Source organism: Macrotis lagotis, chromosome 7 (genome assembly GCF_037893015.1).
Source record: "Macrotis lagotis isolate mMagLag1 chromosome 7, bilby.v1.9.chrom.fasta, whole genome shotgun sequence".
Classification (NCBI taxonomy): domain Eukaryota; kingdom Metazoa; phylum Chordata; class Mammalia; order Peramelemorphia; family Peramelidae; genus Macrotis; species Macrotis lagotis.
This window is the reverse complement of record NC_133664.1, coordinates 203372749-203385127: the sequence shown is the minus strand read 5'-3', so window position 1 is coordinate 203385127 and position 12379 is coordinate 203372749. Positions and strand designations below refer to the sequence as shown.

Below are 12379 nucleotides of genomic sequence, written 5' to 3'. Positions count from 1 at the left end.
ACTATGCTTCTGAATAAACAAGATTCCATGTCACTCCATACGAAACGAAGCAGTTGTGTGAAAATAAGACTCAGTCTTTTCCCAAATATAAATGGTAAAAAGATGGGGAAAGTTACTTTTCAAAAGAAGAAACCCAAAGATCAGTGGGGGGGGTGAGTGCTCAAATCATAAATGATCATTGAAATAAAAATTAAAACAACTCTGAGAAAATTTATGTCCATTAAATTGGCAAAAGGGCTAAATATGGAAAAATCTAAAGTGAGCATATGAATTCACTGCTGGTGAAGCTGTGACTAGGTCCAACTATATAGTTGGAAAACAATATGGCATTATATTTGGAAAGCAATTATGTGATTATATGATTTACAAAAAATTTTAAAACCACTAATCTTTGATCCAGGAATTCCACTACTAGATTTATTAATGCTTTTCCCCTCAAAAAAAATGAAGTCATGGATAGTGAAAAATATTATAAGGGTACTGCTTCTATGGGAAAAATTAGAAATAAAATAAGTCCCTGTTAATTAGAAAATAATTATGGTATGTACATAAAATGGAGTATTAATAAATCACTTACAAAACAATAAAATACAAAGAATAAAAATAAATACATGAAGAAATACATTCACTAATATAGAATGAAAAGAGCAGATCTTAAAATTTTTTCAGAATGAATACAAATACATAAAGCAAGATATATCAAGACAAAAAAATACAAGTTAAAGTCAATGGGAGTAGCTAGGTGGCGTGGTGGATAGAGCATTGGCCTTGGAGTCAGGAGTACCTGAGTTCAAATCTGGCCTCAGACACTTAATAATTACTTAGCCATGTGGACTTGGGCAAGCCACTTAACCCCACTGCCTTGCAAAAAAAACCCCAAAAAACAAATAAAGTCAATGGACTATGTTGGTACTAGCCTGTTATTCAAGTTAAAGTCAATTTCAAAAAAAAAGATAATTCTTAAAAAAGTGTGGGGACATATATATGATGATTTTCCATAAACATTAATGTTAATTTCCTTAATTTGCTTATTGATTTCAAAAGACTTTGTAGTTTGTTTAGTGTTTATGTAAATTAGCAAAAGTTATCAATTTTTTTAAAAAAAAAAAGAAAGTAAGACTCAGGTTCAATCTTTCTCAAGAAAAACAAATCTTAATGTCTACCATTTTATTAAAAGCACAACAAAAACAAAACAGGATATTAGAACTAGGAGAAAAAAATGGCTGTTTGAACATATATAAGTCTCAGTACTACAGTCAATTTTTAAGCCAATATTTCACTGAGAAGCTGTAAACTTGTATTGGTTTTTACCAATCCACAAGCAATAATTAAGCAATCCATGACAATAGTGACATAGACAACAGTGAAAAGAGTTATCTTCAAAGAGCTTACATTCTAGTGAGGAAGAGAATATTTATATATGAAGGTATAGCAAAAGTATTTACAAAATAAATTCACTGTATTTGGCTATGCCTGTGTGATGGGAGAGAGAGAGGGAGAGAGAAAGAGAGAGAGAGAAAGAGAATGTATTTGGTAGGAAGGACACTTTTCATTGTCAATCACACAGAAAATAGGCCTAACTTTAGGACTATCCATAAAATTCCTCCTACTTTGTGCCATCCCAAAGTTAGTGCCTTTGGAAGCAGGTATCGGTGTGTTTGTGCATAAATAGATGCATTAATAGAACCATATTATCAATAATTAAAAATATAGCAGGAGTAATGAAATGTTACAAGAAGCTGAGATGGGAATTCAAACAATACATTCATGATTGTTGTCTGAAAAGATTTCTATCTTCTTATGGTTGCTTCTCATAGCCTTGTCCCCCATCCCTATTACCTCAAAAGTCTACATCTCAGGATTATCTTTGGTCCTTCTCATTGAGCAAGTTTTCATTTCATAATCAATAGCTCTACTATTTCAGCTCCCTATTAAAGCACATTCTCCATTTTCCCCTTCTCTACATCTATCAAAAGTTAATCTTTTAAAAACATAGAAGAAAATAAATGTCTCCCATAACTACTGCCAATTTTAAATTAAAAGCTCTTGGGGAGATAAAACAATCATATCTTACTAAATGTAAATTCTTAGCACTCTTATTCTGCTTTGTCAATTCAAGTAAATAAACATAAGTTAAGTGTTTATTACATGAAGAACACTGTACTGGGCATTGAGAAAAGAAAAAAAAATAGACAGAAAATCATTTCTTTTAGGAATTTTAGAAATAAAATTATTATGAAGGACTCTGAGCTTAGAGTTCTCACCCTGTCTTCAGAGAGAGCAATGCATCATCCACACCCTTCTGGTTGAATTTTCCCATGTAAGTATGCATTTCAAGATAATTATTGCGAATGTTCCTCTCTGTGCTACCATTGGGCACAGTTCCAAAGCGGAATGGAGGTGAGAAGTCATTCGGTCTCTGGAACTGGAGAAAGAAGAAAGAAGAAAACTTTGAAATGGAATGAAGAAAAATTATTTGTGGATTTACAGTGAAGAACATTTGACTGAAATATGCCACAACATATTGTTTCTATTTAAAATGACAATAGATATCTGAAAATAGAATTTAATTAGGTAAACCAATATTTGTTAAATGCCAATGGTGAGCCAAGTAATGTGGAAGGTAGGTACAGTGATTTTAATACTTGAATCTGATAGTTTGTTTTCCTTTTCTTAATGGGTTCCATAGATTCAATTTAAATATAAAGCATAAAGGGAATATAAATGGAGAGGAGAAGAAGCTTCATGACAAAAGTTGGATAAAGAAGACTGAGAAAGAATGATCAGAGAGGTAGAAGAAAACTGGGAGACAGCAGATGGAGACCTAGAGAAAAGAGAAAATCAAGGAGAAGATGATCTATAGTATTTATATATATATGCATATATATGTGCATATATATTTGCATATATGTGTATATATATATATATATATATATGTACACCTGAAATTTGAACTTCCCAGCTTCTGTAGTGATTCAATTGAATAAAAAAGACATCTGTCCCAAAACCAGCTAGCAGAACAATCTTCAAATACTATTTCGAGAAGGCCATAAGTCTCCATCAAAATAGCCTACTACTAATCCTCCTTAGATTAAAAAATGGATTCTCACTCCTATTTCATCAACTTTTTTTTTTCTGATTACCCTCTTATTAAACAACTTCTGTTCTGGATTGCTATTTCCTCATATATATATATATATATATATATATATATATATATATATATATATATATATATATATATATATATGTTTGTGTGTGTGTGTGTGTGTGTGTGTGTATAATTTGCTAATAAACATCATTGCCCAATTATTAAGCTCACATTAGATAGATCTGTGCTAGGAGAGGAGCTAAGATGTATCTCCTTCCCTCATGGAGCATACACTCTTGCTCACCTTATACCATTAACTATAATAGATTATATTACTTGATAAATGCAAAAGAAAAATTAAAAAAAACAAAGTACTTTGTAAAGTCATGGGGAAAAGTAATGACTGGCTGGGGGAATGGGAAGGATTTTATGGAGGAGTGTTGATATTCAAATTTTGTTCTAAAGATTGGTAAGAATTTGACAGCTGAAGAGGGAGGAAAGAATCCAGGCATGAGCATGAGAAGATGCATGGAGTCAGAAAAGTAGAGGGTGTCTTATTGGAACAAGGTCTAATTAATTTTTTAATTCATATTAATGATCATTTTTTCTCCCATGAACCCACATCCCTTAAAATTATACAAATGCAAAACCCTTGTTAAAAATATGCACAGTGAAGTGAAAAAAATTTCCCTATTGACCACATACAAAATTATTTTTCACTTGACATCTTCAATTTTTCATTTCTCTGTCAGGAGCCAAGTAGCATGCTTTGTCATCAGTTCTCTGGAAATATTCTTGTTTATTGTATTGAACAGAGTCCTTATATCTTTCAAAGTTATTTGCATGTTTTTTCTTTATAGTTCTCCATGTAATCTATAGTATAATAACACTGGTCTCCTTGCCATTTCTCAAATGAAATACTCCATCTTGAGACTCTGGGCATCCATTGTCCTCTCCACCTCCTGGTATCCTTGATTCTTCAAATCTCAAAAATAATCTCAAATTATGCAAGAAACCTTTTATTTCTTCCTGACTCCCTCTACATTATCCTGTATGTCTTAGTTGTATATAGTTCTTTGAAGTCTATCTGCCCCATTTTTCTGTGATTTCCTTGAAAGGAGGGACTATTGAGGAGGTGTAATGAAAAATTGATTTTTTGTCTCTCTACTGCTTAGCAAGGATAGGAGCTTTATAAATGCTTAATGATTTGAACTATCCTTACAATGTTATTTTTATCATATAAGTTGCTTCCTAATCAAGAACTTCACTCTGTATCATTTTATACAAATCTTCCAAAGTAGTCTAAAACTATCTCTTTTATCATTTCTTCTTGTTCAACAGTATTGTTACATTCAATATATCATAAAATTATTGCATTATATTCATCTACTCCTCAATTGATGGGCACACTAATTCTCTGCCACCAAAAATAGAGAGCTATTATATATTTTATACCTATGGTTTTTCCCTTTTTTCTTTTATCTCTTTAGGGTATAGACCTAGGGGAGGTATGGCATTGATGGGTCACAGAGTATGTATGCACAGTTTAGTGACTTTTTTGGGCATAATTCCAAACTGCTTTCTAGTATGAGTAAACCAATTCATATTTCCACCAATAGTGTTTTTTTTCTTCTTCTAATATTTTTTTTTGCTCTGGTCATTTTTGCCAGTCTAATAAGCATAAAATGGAACATCAGAGTTGTTTCGATTTGCATTTATCAAATTATTACTTGATGGTGTTTTTCTAATGTTTGTTGATTGCTCAGATCTTTTCCTTTGAAACCTAACACTTCACATTCTTTTATCACACCATTTATCAGTTGGTGAATGCTAATAAATTTTAATTTGTTCCCTATATATCTCAGAAATTAGACCTTTATATGAAGTTATTATAAAGATATTATTCCAATTACTTATCTCCTTTCTAATTTTAATTGCATTGATTCTATTTGTTCATAATTGCTTTCATTTTAGGTAATCAAAATTTTCCATTTTATCCTTTGATTCTCTCTGTGTCTCTTTCTTTATCTCTTAGTCTCTCCCTTTCCTGTTTGGTCAAGAACACTTCTGTTATTCATAGATATGAACAGAAAGTTCCTTCCAAAAGGTCTAAATTAGCTCAATCATAGATTTCATTCAGTAGAGTAATATAATATAGTGTTGATAAGGTAGTGTGTTGTCATTTTGGAAGACCCTGAATGTCAGGCCATAATTTGAACTCTTTTTTCTGGCAGCAGAAATCCTTGAAAGTTTTTAAAAGAAGAGCATGCAAAAGAAGAATTCTTCTGACTGGGACATACTGTCTGTATTTCATATATTATTAGCACATTAAGGTAGGCTGTAAATGTACTCTTTAGTTATTTCATGTAAGTGCTTATACTGAATCCTTATCCTAGACTATTAACTCAGGACACAGGGACTATGTCTAGTATGATTCCCATTATATCATTCATGCATTCCTTCTCCAATAGTAAAAATACAAACCAGGAGAGAACTACAGTTGGAAGGAACCTCAGAAGTCATCATACCTATCGTCCTCATTTTAAAAGGGAATTATATGACTTCCCCAAGTGATGGGATCTAAGTGTCAGAGGTAAAATTTGAACTGGGATCTTTGATTTTAGATCCGGCATTTAATGTCTCAAATTACTATCACACCTATACCCTGTTAATCAATGATAATTCATAACTATACCATGGTAAAAAATGACTTCTTTAGTATCCTACTCAGACTTTATATCAGTCACCTTGTAAGAAATTAAGACTCCAATGATTCTCTCCCTGTGCTAATTGCAGACTTATGAGGACAATAAGCAATATGCTGGGAGACTGCCCTTTCAGGAAGACACAAGAAAAGTTTCAAATAATATTGTACAAATTGATAATCTGAGAGGAGCACTTGCGAGCAGAGATATTGTGTAGCTTCTATGGTTAGGTCACTAAGGAAATTAATGATTTCTTCTACTTCTCTGCTTTTATATAAAGTCTGATTTCTTTCCTAGGTCAGGGGTATCATCTTGGATCGATGGTCTCCATCTTAAGATTTCAAGGTCAGAGCTTAGAGAATAAAATTTTAAAATCTTACCTATATATTTTGTCATTTTATTTTAACTATATTTTTAAGGTTCAGTATTTGTGTTGATAACCCCACATCACACTAAATAACAAAAGTATTTAATATTATCTACAACTTTTTCTTTAAAATTTTTATACAGTTACTTTAAAATGTTCAATGTTAGAGAGATTTCCAAAGGAATAGAGGGTTTCTGCAAGTTAGGATATTTCCTTCCATTCAGAAAAATGCTTTAATTTAGAATAATATTAAATTAATTAAAAAATCATCAGCCTTGTACCTAAAAGACAGAGTACAAACAGTACTAATATTTTTTCTTCCACACTAAAAAAGTGATCAAGGCACAGAATCTAGAATAGAAAGTGTGAAGATAAATTTTTGACATCAAAACATTTAACATAACCATTAAGGTTTTCCTAAAGCCAAGAGATCTTTTGCCCGCTTTGTGTCTCAAATGGGCAGTTTGGTCTAGCCAAGCAGGAATCGGAAGTACATGTGCTTTCTTCTTTGAGCCTCCTAACTTCAACTATGTAAATCACTAAATTTTAAACAGCAGCAGCAGCAGCAGCAACAACAACAAATATACTATAAATCAATAACTGGTACCAGAACTTTAAAATGTTCAATTTTCTTGAACCTAAGGACCAACTTTGAGTCACCTAGCATTGCTAACAATGTGCTTCTGAAGCTCTGTGGAAAAGAATGAAAAAAAATAATAATCTTCCAAATCCTTTGATGATTACAAAAAATGCCCTTGTAATATAACTTAGCCCAGGCTGTGAAGTATTAAATGTCACTTATTTAACCCTGAGTTGTGATCAATGCTTTCTGGGGCTTTGAGAAACAGTAAATTACCAAGGACTAGTTTGGCTAAAAATCCACGAAGGAAGACTCTGAGAAACAACTTACATATAACAAAACAAAACCTAGTGTGAAGGAGAAGGACTGGAGAACAAAACTCATTCTGTCTTAAAAATGAATAAAATTGGGGCGGCTAGGTGGCGCAGGGGATAAAGCCCCGGCCCTGGAGTCAGGAGTACCTGGGTTCAAATTTGGTCTCAGACACTTAATAATTACCTCCTGTGTGGCCTTGGGCAAGCCACTTAACCCCATTTGCCTTGCAAAAAAAAAATCTAGAAAAAAATGGATAAAATTACAATGCACCCCAGCTGACTATCTTTTGTTCTTTACAGGAGAAAAATAAAAACAACTTTCTCCTTTGCCTAGAACATTTATTTTTCTCTGAGACAAAATCAAGGAAATAGCTAAAAACCACAACTGCTCCATGGAAGGTAAAAGAGAAAAGGGAAAATATTGAATTGTCAGAAGAGGCTAGAATTCTCAAAACAAAATTCATTTTGAGCCACATAAATTGAAGGTAAAAGATTTTAAAGGATTGGTTCAAAGTCACACAGCCAGCTACTACCTGAGATAGGACTAGAATTCAGCGCTTTTAATTCTCAGTGCAATATGTGTGCTTCCCCATCCTCTCTCAAATACAAACAGGGTTGTACAGGAGCTTCCCCTGCTTAGCCCAGCAAGTGAAGCAACACAGTAAATCAGGGCTGGATAACATGTGTAAGCACAAAATTTGCTTCGCTTTCTCAAAGGAGTGCTACCTGCCAAATCCCTCCCCTTTGAATCCAACACACATCTTACAGCAATTACCATAAGCACATACTTTTGCAAGGGTCAGACATTCATAGAATGTTAAGAGAACTGTGTAATCTCACTTCATCCTCCTGGCAGACAGTAGGGAATAGGAATTCAAGTCTCTGAAGTAGTCACATGGTCCAAGACAGCATCATGCTGCTCTAAAGGTGAAACAGTATTGCCAATCATACAAAGGGAAAGAAGTCCATACATTTGGACAAAGGACTCCATACAAACAAAATAACTTGTCTGTAAAAGAGAAGAGTGTCAATTATTATGTATCTTTTTTTGTTTGTTGTTTCTTTCCCATAGACAGAATCAAATCTGCTATTACTCTGGGTGGGGAGAAAGCCAAGAATCATTCAGTCTCTCTCTCTCTCTCTCTCTCTCTCTCTCTCTCTCTCTCTCTCTCTCTCTCTCTCTCTTTCTCTCTGTGTGTGTGTGTGTGTGTGTGTGTGTGTGTGTGTGTGTGTGTCTGCCGCCGCACCCTCCCCCACGGCCTGTCTCTTTCTTACTTTTCCTCTTCCTTCCCTTACTCCTTTCTTTCTTTCTCTTTCTTTTTTTTTAGCAAGGCAAATAGGGTTAAGTGGCTTGCCCAAGGCCACACAGCTAGGTAATTATTAAGTGTCTGAGACCGGATTTGAACCCAGATACTCCTGACTCCAGGGCCCGTGCTTTATTTACTGTGCCACCTAGCTGCCCCTCTTTCTTTCTTTCTTTCTTTCTTTCTTTCTTTCTTTCTTTCTTTCTTTCTTTCTTTCTTTCTTCCTTCCTTTCTTTCTTTCTCTTTCTTTCTTTCTTTCTTCCTTTCCTTCCTTCCTTCCTTCCTGCTTTCCTTCCATCTTTCCTTCCTGACTCACTTACTTCCAGTCTATCTTCCATTCATATTTATTGAACATTTATATGTCAAATGCTTATATTGTCTATACACTATGAGAAACCCAAAGAAGCATGATTGTAAACTACTGCTCTAAGTTGGTAGGAGTTGGAGGTGGAGAGGAGGGCAAGATGAAGAGGAGGGTTCAAATCTTGTTAAAGACATAATTAATGGTCTTAGTGAGACCCTTAGCAGAACAAAAGGCAGGAATGAGTCTTTTCATAAAGTCATTTGCTTGGGAATATAGCTCCAAAGCAACAGTCAACTCCTAGTGAAACTAAACATCATAAAAAGACTAATTGGCATGAGCTTGATAGTCAACAGATACCATTAAAGAAAATTGAGAAGGACATTGAAGAGAATTCAAAGGGAATAGGTTAGGATCTTGGCTTTATTCTTTGAAAGAAAATGCACTTGTTGAGCCTGAAAGGAAAAGACTTGGTGGGAGCCTGAGAGAGATTTAAAAATTTCATGGATTGTCTTATAGAAAAAGAACTTTATTCTGTTGAGTTCCAAAAGGAAGAATGAGAAGCTACAGTTCTTGAAAGGTTAACTGAGGCTTGATCTCTAGAAAAATTTGCTAGAAATTAGAGATATCTGAAAGCTTGGTGGCCTCAAGAAGTACTGAGTTCTCCCTTAAGATTTTCATATAGAGGTTAGATGACCACTCATTGGGTGTGTTACTGAATGTATTTTCATGTATTAGATTAAATGGTCACTGAAGTCCCTTTCAACTCTCAAATTATGTGTTTCTGTAGACATGCAACAAGTAATTAAAATGCATGCTGAGATATAGATGGAATAGACAGCAAGTTTTATAAGCATTCAAGATGGGAAGGGAGGAAAAGTTCACTTCTAAATTAGTCACAGAAAGTTAAGTTTAGTTTTCTAAATCTGGAGTCTGGAGGAGGATAGAGTGGTCTGCTATCAGTGATAATAGTCATATTGATGAGAATGTTTATTCTTTAACTCTTTCCCTCCATCCAGGTGTTTGATATTATTTTCTGAAGAGTGACAAGAAGATATGACTTATCTAAAGTTAAAAAAACTGGGGATCAGAGTTTGAATCAAAGCAAAATGTAAACATCTTTTGAAAAATGTCAACTAAGTCTCCAAAGTCTTTGCTCTGCCCACGAGACTGTACACTTTTATCCTTAGGGAGTCATACAATCTTAATGAGGTTAATTAGAATCAGATGATATAAATGTCAGTTGGCATAGGAAAATTGATCAAACAAAATGAGCCAAGAGAGGACTACTAAGAAAAGCCTTCTTGAGCAGTAATATTTCTTTAAAGAACATATTCTTTTCACTCAATTTTAGTAGAATCAGAATGCAACTAATAGTGTGACCTTGTAGAAACTGAATATTGTACATCCAGTATGAAGAGAATCTTTATGAGATATACAATCTAGAGGCTTTTGTCTTCAAAGCTTGACAATGCCATAATAAATATTCATCCAGTTACTCCTAGTTTTACATTTGAATTACAACAAAAGAATCAATTCAGTAAGTCACTCAGCCTTCCTTGGGACACACTAGGTAAGAAAAAAAGACAATTCTTTGGCTGTTTTATTATTTATGAGAAATTGAGAAAACATTGGAGTCCTATTGAGACTATGATTCTATTTAAAGGATGCACCATCTTTGTTAGTATAATACTTTGTGCTTATATATTATTTTTACTATTTACATTTCCTTTCTCCTTTCTTTTATTACATTCCATTCATCAGTATCATCTCATTCAGAGTCAGCTAAGGAGATCTGGGTTCATATCCAGCCTCAGATGCTAAATAGCTATGTGGTCCTGGACAAATCACTTAATCTGTCATTCTCATTATTCATTGTAAAATTCCATTGGAAAAGTTACCATTTCACAGAAATGGAAACTAAAGAACAGAGTAGTTAAGCAACTAGCCACAGGTAACCTAGTAAAATTAGGTAGAGAGAAAACCAGAATTAAACTTTCCTATTTCAATATTCTTTCCCTCATATGTTTTCTTTTTTGCTGTTGTTGATTAATTTTTTATATTTAATTTTGTATTTATTTTTTCTTAATCACATGTAAACAAAAACCTTTTAATATTCACTTTTTAAAATCTGAGTTTCATATTCTTTTATCTCCTTTCCCTCTGGCACTTGAGAAGAAAAGCACTTTGATATCGATTATACAGGTACTGTCATGCAAAATATTTCCATATTAGTCATGCTGCAAAAGAAAAGATAGACCCCCCAAAACCCCAAGAATAATAAAGGAAGTTAAAAAATATGCTTCATTCTGTTTTTAGACTCCATTAGTTCTTTCTCTGGAGGAGGATAGCATATTTCACCATAAATTCTTTGGAATAGTCTTGGATCATGCATTGCTGCAGAAAGCTAAGTCATTCACAGTTCATCATGGAATAATATTGCTATTACTATGACAGTGTTCTCCTGATTATGACTTTTCAGCAGTTCATTGTAGGAGCAGAATTTGTAATCTGAAAGACTACATGTCCTATCTCTAACATGTAGTGACTATGAGAGTATAAGGCAAATCATTTAATTTCTAAATCTTGAATTTTCATCTATGAAAGGGTTGTTCAGTCATTTTTCTTTTTTTTTAGGTTAGTTTTTTATTTTTGCAAAGCAATGGGATTAAGTGGCTTGCCCAAGGCCACACAACTAAATAATTATTAAGTGTCTGAGACCGGATTTGAAGTAAGACACTCCTGACTCCAGGGCTGGTGCTCCATCCACTGCGCCACCTAGCCGCCCCTGTTCAGTGATTTTTCAGTTGGGTTCAACTCTTCATGAATCCATTTGAGTTTTCTTGGCAGAGACATTGGAGTGCTTTGCCATTTCCTTCTCCAACTCATTTTTCAAAACAAGAACTGAGGCAAACAGTTAAGTGACTTGCCTAAAGTCACACAGCTCTGAACTCAGGAAGATGAGTCTCTTGCCTTCAAGTCCAGCACTGGGCTACCTAACTGACCCTTTAAAAGGGGTAAAAGATGACAATTCACATTCTACTCTCAAATGAGATTAATATATAAATGTCAGTTATTAAAATTCATTAGAGGAAATAAGACATGTATATAAATGGACTTGGCCTGGGCTAGGGTTAACAATAGAGAGCAGCACACACAACTGCCTTCTTAAATTATAGTGACCTATAAATTGACACAAAAGAGAAATAAAATAATGAAATTATACACATTAAGTGAGTTCTTTGGAGATATTTTATTAAAAATATTCATTCATAATGAGTTTATCTTCTAAAATGCAGTTATAGTATGAGATGCAATTAATTTCTCCCCTTGCTCCTTAGCTATGGTCAGAAAATGAATTGGTATGCACTGGAAGAAATGCAGTAGATCTCTTGTCTATAACTTGTCCTTATAGCTCTCTTTGGTTGCACTCTGTGTGTGAAAAGTCTAATAGTCTTTTCTAATAGTCTTTTTCACAAACAGAAGGTAAAGAGCTTACCCTAAGAAATCATCTGGTCTGTAGTGTCCAGCCATGTTATTTTTTATTGCAGTATATAGTTTCAAAATACATCCAAAATAAGACTGGCATTATCAGTTCTGCAATTCAGACACAAAGGATTGGTTGAGTTGTTCTACTGAAAGGTTAGGGTAACCTATCCCCAGAAAGGAGAACCATAATTTTTCTGCCACTTTTCACATAAGAAAATGGAAATGTGG

General features: G+C 33.9%; 1 protein-coding gene across 1 annotated transcript in view; it reads right to left on the bottom strand.

Annotated features, from left to right (window-relative positions):
• Nucleotides 1-12379, bottom strand: part of GRIN2B (glutamate ionotropic receptor NMDA type subunit 2B) — a 446579-nt gene that overhangs the window by 8687 nt on the left and 425513 nt on the right. The window contains exon 9 of the mRNA XM_074194545.1: nt 2265-2425. Within this exon, the coding sequence (XP_074050646.1) occupies nt 2265-2425 (161 nt within the window). The remainder of the gene's footprint in view (nt 1-2264; nt 2426-12379) is intronic.